Source organism: Mycteria americana, chromosome 5 (assembly GCF_035582795.1).
Source record: "Mycteria americana isolate JAX WOST 10 ecotype Jacksonville Zoo and Gardens chromosome 5, USCA_MyAme_1.0, whole genome shotgun sequence".
NCBI classification, from domain to species: Eukaryota; Metazoa; Chordata; class Aves; order Ciconiiformes; family Ciconiidae; genus Mycteria; species Mycteria americana.
This window is the reverse complement of record NC_134369.1, coordinates 4,806,137-4,831,465: the sequence shown is the minus strand read 5'-3', so window position 1 is coordinate 4,831,465 and position 25,329 is coordinate 4,806,137. Positions and strand designations below refer to the sequence as shown.

The following is a 25,329-nucleotide window of genomic DNA, read 5'->3' as shown; positions in this document are numbered from 1 at the left end:
GACACGGGGACTTCACGACAAAAAGGACAGGCCTGAAAGGCAGTGGGAAAAGCAGCATGCCAGAGGAATGCTGAAATGCTAGTGAGAGTTTAGATTGGTAGAATAAGTTTTCAAATTGCCTTTGGCAAAGAAATGAGGAGAAAAAAAAAAAAAAAATACCCCCACAAACCGAAAGATGTTCCCAGTAACAAGAGCAACACCAAAACCATGCCCACTCTGCCGGATGCCATTCTCCAGATTGATTTAGGTAGATAGATGGGGTGTTTGAGGGGACTCTCACTGGCATGTCTTTGTGTCAGTTCACACCTGAACGATGAACACAGCAGAGGACTCAACTGAGCACAGTCTGTCACAAAACAATTTGCTTCACCGAGATGGGCAACAAAACCTACAGCCTTGTGCGTACTCCTGTCCCGAGACAGCATTACCTGTCCTGTCTCCTGGGCAAAGTATTTCGGCAGAATTTGGGGCTAGCAGCAGGGGAAGAAAGAGGGCTAGAAGAATCAGTCCAACAAGACAGAAAACAAGAGAAGGAATATTAGAATGAAAAGAGGAGAGAACAGAAAGGAGTTATAATAAAACACAAACAGAAACCCAAACTGTCAGAACATTATATTCAGCGGTAATTTTCTCCATTGAGATGCACCTACAAAAATTTGGCTACCTGACTACATAATTACACATCAGGGTACAGCTGATTCCCAATGCTTGCAGGGGTGCTACTGCCTTCTACAAAAGGTCACTCACAGAGCATGCACTGCAAGTCATTGTCTGATTCATCCCGATGTTAGCTCAACGTGCTGTTAATACAGCTCCGATGCTGAAAACGCAGTCCCATTCCCTCCTCCCTGCTCAGTCTGTTCCCAGCTCCTACTCTGTGTCCACACAGATGCTGATGAACCTGACCGTGTAAGGAGCTGGGGAACTGATCCGTCTGAAATACAATTCAGGCGATCATTTTTCAGTTGGATCCATCTCCCGGTCGGGTTCACTAAGCATTCACACGAATGCCTGTACCGAAACACTGTAGGGAGCAGCTGGAGATGGGACAGGGCAGCAGGGAGAGGCCGAGGAGGGATCAAGTGACTACAGAGACAGGGACGTCTCTTTTCAGCATGACCTCCGGTTTAAAAGCTTGTCAAATGTTATAAACAAGAGGGTTAACAAGAAACAGTTGGCTTCTCAAATCAAAATGATAACAACGATGGAGGTTTTTTTGAATATCACTACCAGATCAGCTAACAGGAGATCTTTGGAAGGACAATATATGATGCAAAATTCAAATATTAGGTGTAATATGGTAGCAAGGAAAGTTGTTGCATTGAGGTTTTTAATTTTGCACAGCAAATTAAAAACCTCACCTGAACCCATCCTCTTCTCTGAACCGGGCTCCTTGCCTGGAATGGCTTCTTTGTATGTTCTAGTAATACCATTCAGCACTACCTTGTAAGAAGCACAGCTTGATTTGTATCTGCAGCGTCGGCTACTGCTGCCAGGACTTCATTCACACGTGAGATACGTACAAGCTTAATGGAAACGAGAGAAAAACCTACTAACCTTTCAGACAACGTAGTCTTAACACTGTTGGTTCGGACAAAGGGAGTCAGAGAATCGTCTTTAGAGGCTGGAATCAAGCCACTGGAGGAGTTATGGCTCAGCCCACCTCCACTGCTCAGAGAGATATCAATGGATTCACAGCTGGTATGAAGACTGCTGACAGACTGATATCCAATGCCATCCTTGCTGACAGCAGAAGAGCTACTTGCGTTGGTACCCCATGTTAAACTGTTGGAAGGAGCTGAATGTGCTGAACTGGGACTAGAAGCTAGCGGAGATTGGTTCATATCTGTGTTTTTACTATACAGAGGGCTGCTGCCCCCACTGCTCAGCACACCACTGCCAGATGGTGAATCAAGATTACCCTGCTGGTTCATAGTAGCGTGAGGATTGGAGATGACTACCGAATTTTTCATATTTTCAGCTGTTGTGATGGGAACTTGTTTACTAGGCTTGCCACCAAAAAGTCTGTAAAAAAAGACAACATGAAAAATACATAAAATGGAATATTAAATGTAAGGATATTTTATATCTAGACCACATATCATCTTAGCTTCAGAAAACCAACATTAAGTAAATGATCCTAGACTGGACATACACAACTATAAATTTACGAATCTCCTTGTGTTTACACTGCCTTCAGTCAAGTCCAGAGACAATTACAATAGCTTCAAACCTATCTTAGGTGTTTCTTCTCTGAATCATCAAATACTACTTGCACAAAGCTAAAAGACAGCCACATTGTCTTCTGCTCCTTAAGGAAAAAGGGTACCAGAGAAACACTGCATTGATTAATCCGAAGCATGGAATATTAGAAGTTGAAATCTTGTTGTCCAGGTAAATTCTGTGCAAATCACCAAATGCTCTGCACAGAAGCAGCATTTGCTGGGATGTAACAGGAAAAATGTTTACTGGTATCAAGTGTAGGTTTGTCTCATTTCAGGAGCCAAGCTAGCTGGAAACTATTTTTTTGGAGTGGAGAATGAGATTTTACCTGGTTTGGCACCTGGAACTGGCTCAGTAGTAGTCTTTTGACTAGCTGAGCACCAGGACTAGTGCAAGGGAGGGGATCTAAAAGCACGGTTGGAGGAGGATGACTGCAGCTTCTCCAATTTGCACCACTTCTGCCAAAAGTGCAAAAGTGTCTTAGAAGTAAAAACATGCTTAAAACCAGATTATCAATCATTCTAAAACTGATCCTCAAAATTATGAAGGAATTGTAGCTTTTGACTCCAGCTTCAAACATCCACCCCAAAACATTGCTTCTGTTTCTGCCACTGAGCTCCTGTAACTGCCTTTGGAACCTTAGTTTTCCTCACACACACCTATATGGACTTGGTTTTTTTCTTATCAACAGTGTGAAGTATTGGGGATGAAATCTTTCAAAGCGGGTATCTACCAGACTGTAGTCCTCAGAATAGAGGACTACAGCACTTCTATACAAGACTTATGGCTGAGTATGCACCGAGCAGAACTTTCTCTGCTTTTGAGTACGCCCAGGTTGTCTGGGCACACTAAGTCACTTTGTCCAACACTTCCCAGAAACACAAGCTGTCCTATATAGCTGGGCACCCTACAGCAGCCGTGCAGTAAGTGCAGCGATGCCCAGAAGCACTGTCCTTACTGCACGGGTGCTACCTGCAGCTCCACTGTACCTGTGCAGGACGCCTGGAACTCATCTCAGCTGGATGGCCGCTGTTGCATACTTGCCACAAAGCACCTGGACAACACTGCTGGATCAGGCTAATCTACATCTATCTCATAATCCAGCATTGCTTTAACATCTGTGCCGTGTTCCCCTCAGCACCTGATGTAGAGGGAGCAATGCAGACATCCACAAACCAGCACAGATGTGGCAAACTTCGTTCACCTGGACTCCACATCGCACCTCACTGATTAGGAGACACTGACTTAGACAAGCAAAAGGCTTCAAATGATAAAACCCATTCCTAGGGGGATTTAGAGAGATTTTAGGTTTTCTTTAGAGATAATGTTATTAGAGCAAGTATGACGAGAAATGTCAAACCATACTGCAATGATACATGGCCTTCAGCAGCACTACCAGCTTAGGGTATTCCTGCTCCTATGACATTGCCTACCACCTCTTCAGTTGTACTGGGGGAACTGTACTCTTAGAGAAGGATCCTAGACCTTAAAAAACCACCCCAGCCACCCACACAACAGTTTTACAAGCTGTTTTTAAGCTACACGATCTTCCCCAAACTCCAATATAACTGAAAGGATGCTGCACTGCGGCACAAACAGAAACATGTTGCTGCCAGAGGCAGCGTCTGGTCGAACCACAGCCTCGTAACAAACGCCTTCAGAAGAGGATGTGGTCTGGAGAGCATTCCTTTCAGTCCAGAGAAAGTCCAGCCCAGCGAGACAGTCACATCAATACAGAGATTAACTCTGGAAGGACATGCCCGACAAGGAAGGACATCTGTTTACTCCTGTCCGCTACTATCGACAAGAGACTGACATATCTGAGCTGGCTCTCGGGTCATGCATGTCTCCCATTAACAGAAAAGCAGTGTATTATATACTGCAAAGCATGAAGGCCCAATTTAATAATAAAATGTATCAAGATAAACGACGGTTTCACTTAAGGGACATACCGGATACATCATACTGGAGCTAAAGGGAATACTGAGAGAACAGAGCCAGGGATGGCCCTCATCGCAGAATTCTAGAATTTCACTGTTTACGGCAGCATAGAAGTTATATATGTTCGCAGACTTGCAGGTAAATCTATATCATTACAAAGGCATGGATTCTAATTTATTGTATAATATTAAAAAATTACAGGGCCAAAAGGAAATATGCAAAAAACAACGTGTGCAACTTATCTCAACTGACTATGAAAATTAAGCTCAAGATCTTCTTAATTATCATTCTAGCAATCAGTAATAAGCAGACGAGGCCAAATTCAACTCTGATGCATTTCAATACAGAATCACAGAATCACAGAATCATATAGGTTGGAAAAGACCTTTAAGATCATCGAGTCCAACCATAAACCTAACACTGCCAAAAACCATCACTACACCATGTCTCTAAGTACCTCATCCAAACGTCCTTTAAATACCTCCAGGGATGGCGACTCAACCACTTCCCTGGGCAGTCTGTTCCAATGCTTGATAACCCTCTCGGTGAAGAAAAATTTCCTAATATCCAGTCTAAACCTCCCCTGGCGCAACTTGAGGCCATTTCCTCTTGTCCTATCACTTGTTACCTGGGAGAAGAGACCGACCCCCACCTCTCTATTTAGACACGACTATTTAGACAGTCTGGTGAAAATTCAAGACTGAAATTGTAAATCAAATGAGGGAATAGTTAAATCGAGCCTCAGTGTCTTCTCTTTGAAGTTGCATGTATTTCTAATGTAGTACTTCAATTACATAGCTAGCAACGTGGCTTTCTCGTAATAAAAAAAAAAAAAAATCCAATCAAATTTCAAGATTGATGTGCCTGAGGCTTGCAACACTGAAAATCTGCATTTCTCATGGGGTATACTACAGCAATGAAAGGTCTACTGGAGTTTTTAAGTAGCCATTGATGAAAATTAAATGTTCTAAAGGACATGGCTTATCTAATGATAACCAGGAAAAAAATAAAGGAAGCGTCTTGAATTATCCTCACATAGGTTCTTCAAATAAAACCACCCATCTAAAAAAGAAACAGTTCACAACCCTTTACAGCGTTAGCCTAAGCTGCCGTCACAGCCATTATGCTTGCACTGGTGCTTCAGATGGAATGGGGCTTTCTCACATCACTGGAAGCAGGATGATGTAGCATAACTGTATGGGTATTATGGGCGTCAAGACAAAATGAAATGCAAAACACCGCAACTTGAAACAGACAAGCTACTCAATGTCAAATTAAATTGAAAAATAATATTAAGGGAACCTTTCACCAATATCAGGCTTCGATGCACAGTGCATCAACAAATTAATCCCTGACCAACTCAACAGTAATGTTAAAAGCATGTGTGGGGCAGTGGTGGAGAAATAGAAGACAGGTAAGATTTTTGTTTAAAAAAATATAATTAAAATAAGAAAATTCAACCCAGCTTAGACAGTAACTTTACTTAGGGTTCTTCTACACAGTCGAATAACCTGACGTTATGAGTCTCGCAACACACTGGCCTAATCCACACAACTGAAAGATCAGTTTGGGTTAGGCATGTGAATCTATGTATGGCAGGTCACGTTATGCATCCTGTCGTAACGAAAACCTGAAATAACTCTCCTGATGTCAATTTATAATTTGATCCACCACTGGAGTATTTCCAGGTTTGTTACATATACATCGGTGCAAGAACTCTTCAGTAACCTTCAGGTAAGAAAACTCTTATTCCTGCGATATCTGCATGGATAAATCCTTCAGGTATGATTTTTGTAACAGAGAGACTCGTATCACAATTGCTAAACTTTCTGCCAGACAGGTTTTTTTCCCAAATGTTAAATTTCTGCTGCTGTCGCGTGACGTACTCGGTATTTACAACTGGCCAACCTGTTTACGTGAAATGAAATGTAAATACAAAGACCTTCATGTAGGACAAAACACAGCCAGGCCTGGCTCGAAGAGTCCTGATCATTCAGCTCCGACTAACACCATTGCACAATCAACGAATTTATTGCCTACCTGCGCAAAGTGGGAGAGGCCACATCGGGGTACTTGGCTCCTTGCTGGTGAGAACTCTGAGCTCCGCTAGAAGCAGTCTGTGATGCAGGGTTCACTTTAACAGAATTACATGAGGCCACGCTTTCGTTGTCAGACGAAATCCCTTTCTCTTTATCAGTCTGATTGACTAATCCTGGCAGAGAGTTTCCAAGGATTACCTTGGCAGGCTCTCTCATTTTAGGGACAGGCAACCCAGCTGACTTGCTGCTTATGTTGGAGTCTATGCTACTTGTGCTAGATCTATTCCCAGCTCCACTTCTGCTACTGGATTTACTGGGCCGGGGTAAACTACGATACTGAAGATTAGTTCGGGCGCTAAGTGCTAGGTAGCCATCATCCTGGTTCTGTGAGCCATCAACACTAGTCTTCCGACCAGTGGTCCTACCCATGAGTCCGGATGACTTTGGGATTTTTCCCAGGGTAGCCGATCTACTGGTGATAGTTGCCCCACTGGCAGTGATTATAGTCATGCCTATGGCTGACCCGCTCTGTTTCTTAAATCCAAATGTATTAGCATTAGCAGCAGTTGTTCTAGAGTTACTTGTGGGAAGCTTTTTGGATTCATCACCACTGCTGCGTCCTGCATCTGATGGGGAACGTTTAACATGTCCAGCTTTAGGAGATAGTCTACCCTTTTCTGATACCTTGGCGTCATCAGTTTTCCCTACAAAAATAGAAAAAGAATTCTAATATTTAATGACTTGAAAACATCAAGCAAATGATGAAACTCAAAGCAGCATGAAAAGCAAAAGCGTGTTAGCCACCAGAGTGTGGTTAAAAGTTATGATCTAGTCTGCACTGAGCTTACATGCCACTCTAGTGAGTTATAGATGCAGACTTGCCAGAGAAAGTATGTGGTGTGTTTGCCCTCGAGAATATGAAAAGCAGAACAGTCTTATGTAACAGTGACAGATAAGAAAAAAAATGTTTCCCTCTGTAGCTGCCACAGATTGATCCTTTTTTATCATTAGACAGAAGTAGTGTTAGGCCATTAGTATAATTTTCCTAAAAGGCATTGTTCAAGAAATTGCGTGCACGATCAAATAAGAGGAGAGGTATTAACTTATGTTACTTGATTATACAAATTCAATCAATTTTCGTCCACACATCTGCAAGTGCTAAAGTCACTAATACATTCATAAGAAAGTCCAGAACTAAATAGTGTTTAGTATAAATTAACATGCTGGTTTCATATGGGTGGGAAAAAAATCTCCTCAACCACACATACTGTATGTTCTTAAAGTTAACTGTGACTTCAAAAGCTGAAATTAAATTATTTATTCTTCATACGGCAATACTGTGCCCAATAAATAGCTTGGCTTAAGACTAGAGTTGTCACGAAAACAACTTTCACAGTCTACTAATCCAAAATACGCATTTTCAAATGAGCAGAAATAGAAATGTGGACATACGAGATGCTGCATAAGTTAAAACAATACCTAAAAATAAAGACAGGATTACCTGAAGTTCAGGTTCTGCCTCTGGAAAGTATTTTAAACTGTTTTCATACTGAACACACTTTTTGGCTTGTTTATATCTTACACCTTTTCTCACCTGTTCCAGGTGTCTTTAACGTGCCTGAGGTGGTTGAAGGTTTAGTCCTTGGTGTGGTAATGCCAACCTGAGCTGACATGCCCCGTCGCCAGGAGCCCGTCTGCGAAATAACAGTGTTCTTCCTACCAGAAGTGCTTTTATCAGATTCATCCGACACATCAGAAGGATTCCGCCTCCATTTAGATCCTGGCTCCATTTTTATGCCGCTATCGGATCCTCCGTCCGATTTCTTGACTTCATCGCTGGACCACAAGGAATTCCGCTCAACCTGGGAATGCTTTTCTGCATCAGTCTAGGACAGATAAGGAATTGTAATACAATCTTCAGAGAAAGTATTTCTTTTAAGAAGCTTCATAAATGAGAACCCTCAAACTGATTAATCAACTCAGCAGTCGTCTCTAAGTACCAACAAACATAACATGCCTTTGATAAAGAAATGTCACAGCAAGAAATGAACCCCAGCAATGACATATTTTTTTAATACACTAGGAGAAAAAAATGCAAAAAACATAACAGTCATGCCCCTTAGAATGAAGAAAGAAAGAAAAAAAAAATGGAAAGAAAAGCACTTGATTCATAAAGGACATATTCAGCTTCATGACATTTATAATCCTCCATCTCGAATTTCTGACAAACCCTTTTACTGCAATGCCAAAAAACGTTTCAAACCTGTGCAGCCAGCTTTCCTTTGTTCTTGCTGCTTTCCTATCTCTTGTCTGGCAATCTGATCTCCAGAGCATGAGGAGGCAGCTTTTTGAACAGATTTGAAGATGTGGAATGCTGTTCATTCTAATCTAAATATTAGAAGGACACCCAAGAACTGAAGAAGAATGAATCCCCAACAACTTTCTAACAATACTCAAGTCTGACTTAAATATACAAATTACCTCAGTTTTTACTTTATATTCAACTCTTACAAACTGTTTTTTTCCTTACTCTTTGCACAGACGGATTGTGCTGCCAGTCATTTAAGGAGAATTTTGCAAAGATCAACATCAAATATAGAATTTTCTTATTAGCAAGCCTTTGGCAAATTCTCAGAAACACTTAAATTAAATCTATTACCCTACCTATATAATATATTCCCCATACATTAGCATTTTCTATTGCTAATGATTACTCTCGCACAATTCTGCTTCTCCTGTCAAATGCTGCTGATTAATTTGGGCAAATTTTGTAACACCAATATCAACTATTTTGTGATCAGGCACAAACGACAAATGTCCACATTTGATCCCGATCCGGATAAAAAATTCATAGTTGCAGCGTTCTCCAACCATCACAGATTCTGCTAATTCAACACTCGATCACGAAGCTCCCAAGTAAGAGTTGGTGAATTTTGGTAAGATGTTGAGTGCCATCTCTTCCTCGCAGCCTCAGCAGAAGATGAATGTGCTCAGCACTGTGCAGCAGTCAAACGGTAATATCACTTAAAAGAAAATGATTTTAAATACCCCAAAGCATTATAAAGCCCACAACCTTTTACTCCCTGTGGATAATCAGAAAAGCACAGCACAGGAAAGGAAAGGACGCATGATCATTTACCATGCTTTCAGCAAAATGCTGTATTTTATTTTTAAGTTCCTAAAATATGTTTCGAGTTTATGACTTTTCTTTTCTTACCAGATCACACCATTAATATTAAAGAATCTAGGGGGGTTGTGGTTTAATTTCCTCTGCTTTTTATTGTAATTACTTTTTTCTTAAAAGCCTGAAAAACTAGTCTAAGCGATCAGTATGTGAAAGCTGACACCACACATCATAACGGTCTTTCTTCAGTCACGTGAAATAGTTAGGGCCTGGGTTATTTGTCTGTATATTGAGCCAACAAGCACTTGCTGAATTATTAATTTAGATATTATTTTCTTGTTGTATTTTCCTCGTGCTATGTAAATGTCATTTCCCTGCCTCTCCATTCAAATAGAGCAACTCAGCACAGGCTTGAATGAAACGCTGCTTTCTAACTTCCTTCTTTTGTATGGCTGCAAGGCTTGGGGATGGTTGCCTTTCTATTTATGACCATTGGTAGGTGTGCAATAAATTCACAGTGTGACTGTTTCTATGTCCTGTGTTTCTCTAAAATCATCATTTCATGCAAACATCTCCTAAGTTTACAGATCTTGGAAGAGAGCACAGGCAAGAAGTAACAAATAACTGACCAACAAAACCACCTCAACATCATCCCTCACATGTTCTCATTACTATCTTGCTTCAAGTACCTTATCTGGAATTGCTTATTTACACCATTAGCATTTGAGAGCCAGAAATATACCTACTTGCTGCTAAAGGGCTTATTCTACTTTTGGTTGACTATGAAATGTTCGGTTGACTATGAAATGTTCCTGTACCTTCTATTTCCTCCCTTTACAACTGTAAGAATAGCACAGTCTCAACGCAGAGAACGGCATTACAAGAAGTCCTCCATCTTTGCTCTTTTCCATTTCATTCCACTACTACGCCCACGGCCCAACTTTTTCTGTAGCCTTTGAAATGCTGAACTTCTACCCTTGGAGCCCTCTGGCCAGAGATGTTTCTGTTTAATGGTAAACACTGAGAACAGCACAGAAACATGACTAAGGAATCAAAACCAAAACACGGTGAAACCTGGCTTCAGGATTGCAGCTGAAACTCCACCCGCCTGGAGTGGGTGAAAGTGGAAATAGTGTTTGCTGGAGGTCATGGCAAGACATAGCGAGCGTGAGCTGGGAGCAAAGCCCGCCGTCCGACTGAGCTGGGACTAGCGGTAACCGCCAGGATTTCTCAACTTATTCCTACAGTTTTGCAAATCTATTCATGAAGCTGTGAACACACCAAACCCATCTTTGCTCCAATGAAGCTGAGAAGCTGTCTTGACCCAACAGCTTAAAGATGCTGCTGTTTCCTTTGTAAAGGAATTGTTTCCTTTCTGCCTTCTGATCTTTTTAGCATTACATGAACAAATTTACTACTTGATCTCTTCCTCTCTTCCATCTTATTTCAGTTTAATAAGTTATTTTCAAATGCCTACCAGGTCTTAGTTTCTCCTTAAAATATGTGCATGACATGACTTTAGAGGCATACTATACGCAGTGCTGTGTTAAAAGGTAACTTATCTAAGTCTGTGCAATATAAGGGCAAAACATTAGGGCCCCAAAAGTGGTATAGCTACATTAAGTGGCTTTGTACTTGGCATAATCAGAGCAAGACACGGGAACCCGGTAAGGCAAATTCTGGTTCCAATCACTAACTGGTTCAGAACTGTCTTGCGAACATCTTCATAGCATGGTTACAAAAAGGGGCTACAACTATGAATGTCTATGAAGATGGAGTTAATTTCATATTTAAGTCCTGCTTTTCAAAGATGGAGAAACTACACCTTCTGGAATATGGGGTACTCAGCAGCTCTGAAAATCAATTTCTTAGCAGAAACTTTTTTTTCTACTCCAATCATGTCTTCTACCTTTGCTGAGATGATTCTGCCTAAGTTACTGATTTTATCAGCAGATACTGACAAGTTAGGGCTCTCTCCCTTTGATGTTGCTGTATTATTTGTCTGGACTCCCAGTTGCACGTGTATTAGCTTCAAGCTCCCTCCTTAATTGCCTGAAATCCAACTTCTGTACCACCTCAAAAAGATGTGGCAGAATCACAGCAGCTTAAAAGTTAAGTGCCTACTATTTAGGAGAACCAAAGCAGTGAATACCCCGAGAAGAAAAGTCCACATCCCCATGCAGATGTCTGCCAGCCCTTTGAGGCTCACCACAAAGGGGAATGCAAACCTGGGCACAGGCTGTCATACAGTACTCCAGGTAAGACAGAAAAGGCATACATGTAGCATTCGCTGTTTCACGAGCTCTGAGGACTACTTTGGACAGCAAAAAAAAAAAATCAAGCCTGCAAGCTACGTGTAGTTCCATCACTCCAAGCTATTTTCATTCTTTTGGTTAAGATTAGGATAGTCTGTTGAAATCAAAACAAAGTATTTTATGGGTAATAATTTGCAGATAACAGTAATACCTAGAATACATATTGTCAGCCATGAAAACTGAGGAGAGAAGCAGGTCACGGGCACAAATCAAAAAACTACAGCCGCAACTTGTACGTCTTAGCTCCCAGCTTCCTCTTCTAATGACTATGCTCTACTGTCTGTACAAGCTTCAGCTGCTTTTCTTCTGGTGTACGTCTGCACTCCCTTGGAGGCTCTAAGAGTTGTGGAGGAGGAAGAGGAGTTCGTCAACACAGATTTTGATCTCTCAGAGGTGTTTCCAAGAATCTGATCCATCAGAAGACAGAAACCAAATGAGTTTCTATTTTTTTTCCTTAGGTTAATGTTTACTCACGTCTCCCTTTTTCTTCCTTTTTTTCCAACAGTATTACAATGTTGAGACAGTAACAATTGTCAAAAAAGTACTTCTAGTTGTCTGTGTTACTCTCTCTGTTACGTACTGAAAAACACACTTCATAGATCTTAACTCCTCTCAACTTGTATGGGACTTGTATTAGCAGTTTCGAGCACACGTGCAATCGCTGATACACAACCAGAGGCTAACTGGAAATCTTTAATGTAGGCTCAAATATGCACTTCGTGGCAAGGGAACAAAGAGTAATATACCCTTGCACCACAGTCCTGTAGGCAGAGTAACACTTCACAGCAACCACATGTCTACATTAAAATTGATATTAAAACCAGATTTAGGGTCCAGTCATGAAAAGGACTGTAGAAGAATAAGAGAGGAAAGAAACAGAGGAGAAGGTCATACCTACATCCCTCTCCTCTACCTGCTGCAATGCCAAGTCACTGCATCCCGGTTGCTTTGACACACAACACCCCGGTCCCTAGAGCAGGTGGGTGTACAAAGACCAAAGCTGGACTTCTTAGTCCTGCACTTTTCCAAACAAAATTCTATACAACTGGGGAAAAAACCAGTTTATATTACTGCAAATCTCTGTATTATGCAGTCTAATTGATGAATGAAAAACCTTCACTTGTTTTACCCTCTTTGGCTGTGTGGTGTCTGAGCACAAAATGTACACGTACGCTGCCGATGGACGTAAAACTCATCCTCCTATGAAATGCTGCCAAAAATAGAAAGGCTGCAGTAACGCACAGCCCTGGAAGTTTAAAATAATCTATTTCATCTGCCTAGCATGCTTACATTTCCAATGGAAGTGTCGATAATCTTTAAACTTTCATGTTGTCTTAATTAAATTCTGTTCCTCAAGAAAAAACATAATACCTTTTCTAGAGCTAAAAAAAAAAAAATCCCATCTCCTGATGCATGTTTCCTGTACAGCAGTGCTGCTAGGAAGCCAGAAGCCATTTGTTGCCACACCGCCGCAGCAGAGATGCCACGGATTCCACGCATAGAGGAAATATTCCTAAATGCCACGTGTGATAAAGTGGTTACTATTGCTTGACATTGCATTTTCAGTGATACCATCCGTACTGAAGGCTGTCTGTGTGTTCAAGTTCATCCAACTTAAAACAATTACACCTATTGCACAGAGAAAATAATAAATATCAATGTTACTTGTCTAAACCTGAAATCTTACCTGTGCATCTAAGTTTTTGCGGGAGGAGGCAGGTGTGTTGGCATAGGAGCTGATAGAGGAGCTAGTGTTAATGTCATCAGTACTGAGATTATCTATGGTGTCACTGATCCCACTGCTGACAGAGCTGCTGTCATCCCAGCTGGAGAAAAAGCACAACAAAGGTAGAAAACAAAGGTCAAAAGACAAAACATCATTCAAAAGGAAAAGTATTATTTCTACAAGCCTTATCCTACTCGCGGTTGCCAAATGCAAATGGTATGCTCATTCTCCTAACTTACCTTCATTGCACCTCCAAGTCTAAACGCATACGGCTCATTGACTATACGGTTGCCACGAAGCCTAATGCATACCATCATTAAGCCGGTAGCGACGATGATGCAACTCTTAACTGACTCGATTGAAAGTCTGTACGAATAAACAAACTTTACAGTGACCCTCGAAATTTATGCCTGCAGTCCCAGAGCAGGGGAAGGTGGTGGTAAGAAGGCGTCTCCAGGTAGGCGTAGCACTGACTTGCTAAGCCGTAACGCAGAGATGGAACTTAAATGCAAGGAAAAAATTCATCCTGAAGCAATCTTTTGTACCTGGTTTTTACATAGACCTGGGCAACAACCTGCATCTACCATCAACAGCATCACCGGTCTCAGAAATTTGTAGTAATTGAAAGTCTAGTTGTTCAGATGGCACATAACACTCCCGAGCCATACAACACATCCTTTTCAAGGAGACATATTAACAGCTTACTATTCAGGACTACCTTCTTCCAGCGTGTGATAGCTTCAACATTTTCTAGTAAATGCCTAACTAGAAGTTTAAGACACAGAAAGCACCAACAGCACCAAGAAAAAACGTCCATGCCTGAAGCGATTTGAGCATTAGAACAGACAGAATCCAAATGATCTAAAAGTCAAGCCAGATGCTCCACTCCTAAAATGCCCTTAAAAATAAGCTGCTTAAGGAAGAGATTTATAAACCGGCTTGCAAGCGCTCCATCTCCAAGAACAATAAAGCTAGGATTGAAACACCGTCCTGTAAGTAGCTCTGCAAAGACATTTCAGTTCATTGATGGGTAACTACTGCTGGAAATGTATAAATACATATTTCATAGATCAGTTGCAAAATCTAGCGGTAAGAGCTCATCTCCTGGCAGTTGTCTAGCCTTGGATTTTGGGAGCTCCAGACTCTCTTCCCTATTGCATTTCTGTTTGCTTTACAAACTTGTAACAAAGAGATGGCAGTGAGTTTTTTGACCATAGAGTGGAAGCCATTCACAAATTGATATATTGCAAATTTAATATATGCATTTAAAATTGAATTGCGTGTTATGTAATTGAACTATGTAAACAAAGGCAACCTATGTCTGCTTTCTTGAATTTTATTCATAGCTTCACCGCTGACTTACCATAGAGCCTTACTAGATAACCTTTAGCAACTTTGAAATGAAAAGCATTTCATCTCTCTCACTTAGTGTTACAAAACAGCTACCCGGATGGGTTTTAACGACGCTTTAATAATTTTTAACTGCTTTTTGCTTACTTGGGAATATTTTGTTCACCCGTACCTACGTAAGGCCTTTCAGGGAATTGAGGACAGCTTAACCAGCAGCACAGTTTGCTGAACCACATGAATGGCAGTGGCCACGGGGACGCGTTCCTCTGCATGCCTGCAGAAAGTGTTATTGCTCGCAGCTGCTCTTTGCTACCGCTTTGTTCCCAGTTACGGTCCTCATCAATCTGCCAGCACAGTCATTCGTGCCAGTTCTCCCCGTATCACTGCAGACAAGGCCAGCTGGGAAGCTCAGGTCAACAGTTTCAGCAAGCCGGATTGATTTTGCCTTCAGGAAATTTGGGAGCGTTCAGCCACGCTGCTCTGCTGGCAGAGGACAGGGATGGGGAGGGACAGGGATGGACAGGGACAGACACCGGGACCAACCGCTGACCCCTGCTGCAGGCTCCGTTTCACGCGGCCTTGAGGTAGCCCTTCATCTGGTGTCCTCCAACTTATACAAACACCCTCCTGCCAGTCCTGATTGACTTCCAGGAGTGTCCCCGTTACAGGAAAGGCTCTGGCTTTGCAGAAAGATTTTCCAAACACTATTTGATAAACCCACAGGCACTCCAGCCCTCCTGATCGGAAAGAAACGCCGTGGTCTACAGTGTTGGTGATGCTACAATTTAAAGGAAAGATACCTTTTCTTTTTTCTAGATTTGCCTTCACCTGGATATTTTTAAAGAGGAATCCACTGTAATACAAAATAGAAGCACATGTTAAAATAAAACTCCATACACAGCATGAGACCCGTTGAGTTGGAGAAAGCCAGCCAGCCAGATTCAACACAACAGTTTATTTGCTATTTTCCAAAATCTTCCTCAGCATAACTGAATGAAAGGTGTGCTGACCCTACAAAGAAATCCATGGAATGTAAAGGGGGGGGGGAGGGGATCATATTTTCCCCCCCAGTGCCCAGTATGGAAAAATGGAAAACTTGGAAAAGAACTGAAAGACTTCTTTGAAGCACCTTTTTTTTTTTTTAGAGTAGGCAATTAAATATTATAATGCAAAATATTGCAAGTTACATTACTTTTAAATTTCGGTTTTTAAAAACAGGCCCTATAACTGATATTTACTTCTATTTCAAAATCTATAACATAAAGCAATTACAATTCCTAGATTTTATAACTCTGTAAATAAGGTTACAAAACAGTTATTAAAATAACTACATAAAAGAATACGCTCCTCATTTTCCAAAGTTTTGTGCAGCAACTAACATCACCTTTTTGATTTCTGAACCTATAATAAAATCCTAAGAATAATATCAGCAATGCCAATGTATTCCATGTTTAACAGTTCCATTTCCTGCTTATGGAGATACGGCAATGCCCCCTCAAAAAAACCCCAATAACGTACTTCTGTGTGACTCCTAGTTCCATGCTGAACGGACAGAAACATCACATTTCCAACCATTCACCATTCTTAAACTATCACAGGCCCCAGTTCATCAGTATCTAAAGAATGTGTCTAATGTTAATCACAAGTATTTTTACTGGCATCAACCAGCCCGGTTGACCTCAGTTGGGCAATCTAAGGCATTATGGAACTGTGTGAGTGCCCTTCTGAACTGGGACATGTGCCTGAGGGCAAAGGTAGAAACATGCACCTGAATACATTGATGGTTGTGGCTTCCCCTTAAGTATATCCTGGGCTTTAAGTCTTCTGTGTTCTGGTGGAAACTATGAACGACTCAAACTCTGTATTTTCCAGTTTACTAATCTGTTACTAAATTAAAACAGATTAGCTACTCTGAGGTCCAAGGATAGATGTCTAGCATTTTGGCTGCCAGAAGCTAAGCAACACAGCTCTCGTAGGCATTCTGATGACACCAAGGGACGATACTGATGCACACGGCTGTTCGGACAAAGTAAGATGCTGTGTCAGCTAAACCCAGACATCCCAAGTTTCGCTTTATTTAAAAAAAAATCACTTCAGTAGGGGGGTGGGAGGGGTCAGTCTCTAGCTAGAAGAACAATAGGATATAAAAGAACAAGAGAACACAACATCTTAAGAAATTTAAAATAATTTTGAAAACCTACGGAAACAATTATTGATGCTGTCCTTTGGAGTAACACTAGAGACAGTTTTAATGCAAGTGAGATGCGCGTAGAACTCACTGAACTCCGTAAATTAAGATGCCAATGCAAGCAACTTTATGAGCATACAACATATACGGCCATACTGCTAACAAGTAATGCAATTAAAGCACATATACTGTTTAACCTGCTGTCAATCATCCATTACACCAAAAGCTCTTCCCCCCAAGAAGCTCATCGCACCGTCTTTGGTGTAATATACAACCGTACAGGACACACCGCCGCATGTCTCTGTCTGCACGCCGGTGAAGACTGCAGCTTCTTGAGAGGACAGCATCTGTTACCAAATTGAGGTATCTCTGTTTCACATGGTTCTTCAAACAACCCCAAGCCCTCCACGTAAATTAGTTCACTTTTACCTTGATCCAGTGCCTTGATGGTTAAAGTCAAAAGCAAGGAAGCAGAATGGGGAATCTAACAGCCCTAATTATGGTGTTCTTGGCTCCCAGAGCCAAGATAACATCTTTGTAATTTAGCTGGTGCAATTAATAATTTCTGATGTCAGCAAAAGTCTACTCAACCATAACCTGAAGCTGAAATGTTTGGGCTTTCCTTTCTCTATTTGATCAATCACCTGAAACTTTACTTTGATTACTGAAAATTACCAGAAAAAAAAAAATCTTAAAAGTGTATTATATATATGAAAATCATACAACCACCCACTTAAAAACCATCATCACCATCACTTGAAAACTCCCACAAAGCTGCCTCCTGCTCTCTACGAAACCAAGCACCCTAAGCACCCTCCTGTCCCTCCCCACCTCAGCCTGCTCACCCTAATGCGACTAACGACGTTGCTACTAGAGATCGCCCACATACAGCACAGGTCAACTACTCAAAGCTGCTTTTTGAAACAGGTTTGCAAGGCGGTTAGGCTCAGACTTGTATTTTTCCACAGTCTATCAGCACTTTTCCATCTTGCATAATCATCATCCACGGAATTGGCTCTTCTTTGTCAACTTGGACGGCACATGAAACCGCCTTGTGATCCTCAGGACAGCCCCCCTCACTGCAGAAATCTTCCCCCTTTGCAAGTCCAAAGCAAAGGAGTCATTAAAATCCTACTAAATAAAGCTATTGTTAAAGGCTGAAAATGCAGCCTTCTCTACGGATGGGTGTGGATTTTAACTTTGCTGGATCTTCAGTCAAAACCAAAATTACAATGAGCTGCTGAAAAATACATTTGTCCAAGACAGGGCCTTGGGGCTTTACAATATTTCAAGTGGAAACATGGTAATTATCCTCTTCTACCTAAAAATTTAACTATTTATGAGTTGATAGGAGAACAACAACAACAACAAAAGGTCAAGGTGCAAAATGATTGAAACTTCACAGCACCTTCAAAGAATTAAAAGGAAAAATAAACAAGCCAGGTAAATGTAAATGTGCTATAACACGAGATACTAAATACTGCAGTTTCCACTGTTTTCTTCTGGGATTTCCTACAATACTGACATCACTGTGTCAGAAACCCAAAAACCATATACAGACCCTTGCATGGTTTTCCTTTCAAATTGTTATGAAAGGTGACAAATAACTGCAAAAGAACGGGTGGAAACCTACTCCAAGAGAAGTGAATTTAATTAATGTCTTTTACATGGTTATTAATCACCCACCTTCTCCATGCCTTCAGTTACTCTCTTCTTATTACATCTCCTGGTAGGTATTTTAAAATAAACCCCTTGTTTCTAACCAAAGGTGGAGTCCAGGGTCAGCACTGTTACCTTGAAACGCTTTCTAAAGCCAGACCATGAGAAGTGAAAAGCAAACCAGGCAAAATGAAGAGAGACCATTTCCAGCTGTTCTTCCTGGAGCAGAATCTAATCCTTTTAATGACATTTTTTGGTGCAGAGTTAAACTGCTGTAAGTGTGCTGTGAGCTCTTCAGACCGTTTTCACGTTCAGCGACCGACGTTTTCACGTTTAGTGACTGTTCAGTTTACCACCAAACAAGCTGAAACGCAGCTCTCTCTCCAGCTCTGTTTAGAATTCATCCAAGATAACGTTTCAGGATTTACGTTTAAAATACCTATTTGTAAAAGAGAATAACTCACAGAAGAAAAGTATCCATTACTGTCGAAAAAGGTTGGGTAAGAACAGATTTGTAGAAGCTAGAAAACTGCACATGCTCTTTTCATTTAATCTTTTTATATCAGTGCTAATAACCTTATAAAAATAACACTGGATTTTATTTTTGTCCTTTAAAATCTGACCAGGAATTTGACCAAGCCACTGTCAAACTTGAAGTGAACACAGCTGAGCGCACACACATAGGAGCTGCTAAACCCAGCTAATCTCAGAGACTTTACCATTTAAAACACCCTAAAGCTTCATGAAAGCAATCTGACTTTCTACCGAAACTCATCATCTCCTGCTCTAAAGCAGAAATTCCAATGGCACCTTCTTCACCCGCACACATTTTGCGCAGAGACCCATCAGTCCTTCGCTGCCTGGAGTCACTAAGTACAGCGGCCAGCACAACTGTATTCAGTTGCAAAATGCTGGACTGGTGGAACTTGTTTTCTTGGCCATTGTTCACAACAATGGTTCCTCTGGCATTGCAGAGCCTCGGGGGAAGGCGTGAAACCAGAGGAAGGCACTGCCTTTGACCCAAGTGCTGGAGGAACACAAACTCCCAGGTCCGTCTGAAAAATTTAGCGTAAAATGCTCCAACCAGCTACCAACCCCTTTTTCCTGGACTCACGACCTATAAACCATATTGGTGGTGTTCCCCATTTACTGTTCTGTCTGAAGACTTACTGTGTTTCTAAACCAGTTTACAGACCAGCCCTCCACTGGGTGCACCCCTGCGGCCAGTGGCACCCTCACCTCCCTGCTCTGAAGGCCACGGGATTGATACTCATCCCTGATCATTTCTGTGCGACTCCAGGGACTCCAACTGATTTGCACCAGTGAAAGCTGGAAAGAAAAATCAGTGTCTTCATATCACTATAAGATCAGTGCTAAATTTTAGTTGTTATTATCTAAAAAAAGCCATGCTTTGTTTCCAAGACAGTAAGAAGTGCTGAGAAAAGTCTTCTAATGAAAGTCAGAAAACCTTGTTTACGTACAAAGCTTCTGGTGCTCTCCAAGAAAATAAATCCCTGTGAAGCGTACAGCCTGCGTGCGACAGCGATGGACTGAACAAATCCCCAGAGGTCCAGCCGAAGCTGCTGGGGATGCTGCGACGGCCAGCCCCGGCTCCCCGCACTCCCCTGGGAGTGAGGGAGCAGGAGGAGTTCCCTGGCAAAGACCTAGGTGTGGATCCCCACTGCAACATGCCTTCTCCTCCCTCTTGGCCAGGCCCTAGCCCAAACACCTCCCTCCTCCAGGCAGGCGGAGAAGGTGCCCTGCCCAGGGGCTGGAGGGCGATGATGACCCAACTCCAGGTTGTGCCTGTTTCTTTCCCCTGCCTTAAGAGTTTATACTTTCTTCTCCTCCCAAAGCAGATACTTTCGGGGTCACATCACCTCCTCGTACAAAGGCACTATTTAAGTTACGACTTAAAGAAGGGGCGGCACTTACTGAAAACACTGACATGGTTTCTGACGCCCATCTCCCACCCGCACGCTCCCCCAGCACTGGACTGAGCTGGTGAGAGCTCAGCAGCTCACCAGCAGTCACTGGTACCCGGCAGCCTGCTTCACCAAAGGCTCCAAAACACAAAAAAACCAACGGGCTTAAACACCAAGAAGAAAAAGAATAGATTGGCTAAATTCTTACAGGACTGACGTAACTAAAACGTGGAAGGAAAGGAATGAAGGGTAGTATGGAAACAAAATTATGCAAAAGGCATTTCAATTCCCTGCTGCTGAGTGGGCTTTCAAAAGACTCACGGGGCTGGACCCACCTGCCCCTGCGGCCACTTGCCCCCCAGCCAGGGTCACTTGCCCCCCAGCCAGGGTCACTCGCCCCCCAGCCAGGGTCACTCGCCCCCCAGCCAGGGTCACTAGCCCGCCCACTTCCCCAGCACAAATGGCCAACTGGGACCACTGGGCAGCCTCACCCAGGGAAAGGCGGCTACTAAACACACCCACAGAGCCAAAACCTCCAGCAGCTGGCAGGTAGAATATGGCTCCTTCGCTTCCCCCTCTTGTTTTAAACCCTCCTGACGCTGTAACTCCACTAGTGACCCCAGCGCAAATCTTTTAAGGTCTGCAGGCTGTAACCCCAAGCAAGAAACAGGCAGGCAGAAAATGAAGAAGTGATATACATGCATGAAGACGTGAAGCAATTCACAGTCCCTGTTGAAGTTCTGCATTATTCAGAATACACTGGAAAGCTTCTACATAAATTGGTCAAGGCAAAAACCTGTGCACAGCAAAACACAGATTTCACACACGAGAACTGCTCGTCTCTCACACAGCGTATCAGAGCTGCAGCTAAGCACAAGGAGACAAAGATAATGTGTACGCTTGCACACTCGTCCCCCCTCAGAAAAAAGGAGAAAACCACAAAATTTTCCTTCTGAGCGCATTACAGCCTGTCTTAAAATAAAGCTGAACTTGGCAGTAAAAGGTGTTAATTTGATCACAGGGCACAGCACTGTCCCTCAGGAAGCTAAACCACAGAAAACCAGCCGTCATTATCACACCAGTGATTTACAGGACAGACACATAATCAAGTGAAATACTTTATTCGTTGTAACGTGGAGATGTGTGGAGGATGTCAGCTACTACCAATTCCGAAAGCAGGTTTTTTCCTAGCAGAACTGCAGCACCATCCTAAGTAGGACCAGTAAATCCTGGCTTATGCCGGCCTTTAAAATTAGGTTGATTTGAAAGAAACTGTCGAAAGGAAAAAGATCTTCTAACCTTACTCAGACAAATCGGGAAGCCGACAGAAATTTGCACAGGAGTGAGAATGAGAACTGCGTATTCTGTGCGAAAAAGCAAGTGCACCCTGGGCTGCGAGACGCCCGAAGGAGCCCCGCACACGCCTTTGTTTCCCCGCAGCGAGCTCATTCCCACAGAGGTTCCTCCTTTGCACAGAAAGCAAACTTACAGTGCTAAAATATAACAAAGCCCCCTAGTTTTCCGAGGCTAAAAGCCTGTAACGCTAGTGGAAAGATAGCCGGTTAGGTTGCGACCTACTAGACGCTAATCATCTTCGATAAACCTCAGAGAATCCTGAAGTAAAGCCAGAAAAAAAAACCCCAAATATAGTAATAGCTGTCAGTTCTCACACGGGGAATTTCCTACTGTGTTATTCAAATATTTGTAATCTAGTGGAAATGTACTGATTTCACGTAGCATACCGCGATTCAAATGAAATAGTGCAGGGAGAAAACTTCTCAGATTTACTCCATCATCCAATGTATTTCCATTGCTGCCAGCATTTACAAAGCTAAAGCTGTTTACACAAAGGTGTAACACAACACACTTCCCTGCTTTCAAAAGCGCAGAAAATCTCTTACCTTGCAATAGTCCCAGGCCAATGCACTTCTCCACCTTGCTGCCCATGAAGAATTCCAGAAAACGGGCTTAGATTTATTTTGCAGGTTGATACCTTCATTAGGCTACCATCCAACACCCCCCTAAATAAAACAGCTCGTAACTCGATTATCTAGGCAGAGACTTGAAAAAAAGTTGGAGCAAGGTTGTTTTCCAACAGAGCCCTCACCATTCAGCAGCTCTGAAAGACACTGGAAAGTAAAGCCTAGCTAGAAGGTGATCATCAGAAACTTCCCCTAGAAAGAAATCTGATCCCTCAACAAAATTAACCTCTGAAGTGCTGAAAAAGTGAGGGGTCAAGACTTTCTGCTGGGACTAGGTCATCTGTGAAAAGCTGTAACCTGATGGCAGTAAAGCAGGCAGACCGGGTGCCTCCAGATCACATACCATATCGTATGAAGTAAAAGCTCGTGTCAGCAACCCTGGACTTGAAGGTACTAAATGACAGTATTTGATCTCAGCTAAAAGACTACGATCTCTAAAAGCATATTTCCTACTCTGCTTTTATAGAGGGATTCAACAACGTGACTGCTGAAACAGCTATAGTTTTATGAGAATGTACCAGGAGACATACCCCAAACGTTTTAACATAAAGTATTTGGAATACTGGTAAAATACAAAATTCTTTTTTTGGGGGGTAGAAAAGCATTTTCATTACAAATGGTACCGAAAATACCAATTTATCCACTGGTATCCCCAATAAAGACCTTATGAAACTGGGACAAGATACATAAGATTTATCTGAGTAGGGATTAAACACACTAATCCTTATTTACAGTTGTAAAGTAAGGGGCTTACTGCTTCCCTTTATTTCAAGTAGAATAGAGACGGGTATTTATACATATTTGGTTGATAAAAATTTATGGTCGTTAGCATTCAAAACTCTTATTTTAGTCTAATATAAACACTTTCTGACAGGATTCTTCCCAGATCTCTGCAGTCTGCCTTGCACGTGGGATTTTTTAATTCTAATATGGGAAATTACACCGGCTCTATTTACCGTGGGTAGTAGTGCTCAGAGGCACTAATTACCCTTATGCTAGATGCTGCACGAACATAACCTGCAAACGTTAGAAAACCTGTAAACGTTAGAAAACCTGTAAGACAGTGAGAACTGGAAAGCTGGTCACTTATAGCCCATGTGGACTCATCACTCACGGAGTCTCCTGTGTGCTAATGGGCTCAGCGCAGGGGGGAGCATCTTCAGGCACAGAGCAGGAAATGATACATGTACCCCCAAAAAAGAGAAATAGTAGAAATACAAGAGGAACATAGATGATGCAAAAGAAATTTTTTACCATGAGGGTGGTGAGACACTGGCACAGGTTGCCCAGAGAGGTGGTAGATGCCCCCATCCCTGGAAACATTCAAGGTCAGGCTGGACGGGGCTCTGAGCAACCTGATCTCGTTGAAGATGTCCCTGCTCATTGCAGGGGGGTTGGACTACATGACCTGTAAAGGTCCCTTCCAACCCAAACCATTCTATGATTCTAAAACACAGTGGAGTTGGACAGCTGTCACTAGTTGGGCATGGAAGGCAGCCCTGGAGCTTGGAGGAGAAGATGTATTATGAGAGGTCAGGGAGTCCACGGGTGGACGAAGAACCAAGGGACTGGTTCAAGGTCACTGTGAGCAGAAGGGGGCTGGTGAGAGAAGCGCTACAAGTAGATGTGTGAAGAGACTGGGGACAAGAAGTTGGAATAGGGAAACCGAGGTTAGGGGTGAGGTCTGGGAAGGTGGTCTGAGGCTGAAAAGAGACATCTATCAGATGTAAAGCCACGGTGAGGACACAAGATGAACTCGACAAACAGTTGGAAGTCAGGAAACTGGACTGCAAAATGGAGAATTAGGAAAAAAAAAGTCTGAGTTCATGAAATTAAGAGCATATTACAGTAATATACACAAGGAGAAGGGATTAAATTCAAGAGAGAGCCTATAGTTTTTATCATATTTTGTTATTTAAATGGGGACACACACAAAACACTGACTCTTGCTGTAATTTATACAGTTACTAGCACTGACCAACAGCCTGACTTCCAACCAAGCAGGAATACACAAGTCCATTCCCATTGTTACAGAAAGACTTGTTCACTAAGCAAGAAACTACATTTCTAATCCAACCAGGGTAGGTTTTACATTGTCCAGGTTACGGATGAGGGATCACATCATCAAAAGGAGATGGGCAACCTTTCAGATGGTGGAAGTGGAGAAGACAATACCGTGCTGTCCTCTTAGCCTCACCTCAAGAAAAGCATCAATCATCCGGCCCAAAGCCAAGGAGAAGAGAGGGAAAAGAGTAGTCAGAGGTCAACTATTGCCATGTATTTATTAACTCTGTTCAGCTCAGGTACCCTATCTTAATTAAACACATCTTTTAGCACAATGCTGTATTTTTGGTTGAAAGAGTTAAAAAGCAAGTATTCAAAGGTTATAAAATAAAGTCTTTGTGGAGATACTCTGCTGCCAAAACCTTCAAATAAATGAGTCGCAGTCTGAGCTTGCCTTTCTACGCCGGAGTCTATATTTTAGTGGCCACGGTGTTACTATAGCAACACGGAGGACTGGTAATTTAGAGGCTGGTGGATGTGACAACTTGCAATTTAGAACAATACTAATAATAAAAGTGGCTTGGGAAAAGCATCATTTAACACAAATGTTTGTGTTTTAAAATGAAAAAAGGCTGTTCATTTAATTTTTTTTTTTTTTTTTTTTTTTGCAGCTGGACCATTATCTATATTGAGTTAGTCTGGTGGTGAATAAAAGATAGAAACGTGACTCCTCTGCTTTTTGGTATGTCTGCACCCTAGACTGCAGTCAACTCCCCCCCTTCGCGATGTGTGTGTATAAATACAAAGCTGCAGATGTCGTTACCTCTGTTGAAGATTAAACAAGAATCACGTA

The 25,329-nt window shown here is 42.1% G+C and overlaps 1 protein-coding gene across 2 annotated transcripts in view; it reads right to left on the bottom strand.

The window, feature by feature from the left end:
- Positions 1-25,329, bottom strand: part of NAV2 (neuron navigator 2) — a 241,872-nt gene that overhangs the window by 44,930 nt on the left and 171,613 nt on the right. For both annotated transcript variants that reach the window (XM_075502011.1, XM_075502010.1), the window contains 5 exons: positions 13,330-13,468; positions 7,798-8,089; positions 6,205-6,907; positions 1,558-2,025; positions 429-494 (listed from right to left, as the gene is read on the bottom strand). In XM_075502011.1, coding sequence (XP_075358126.1) covers positions 429-494; positions 1,558-2,025; positions 6,205-6,907; positions 7,798-8,089; positions 13,330-13,468 — 1,668 coding nt within the window. The remainder of the gene's footprint in view (positions 1-428; positions 495-1,557; positions 2,026-6,204; positions 6,908-7,797; positions 8,090-13,329; positions 13,469-25,329) is intronic.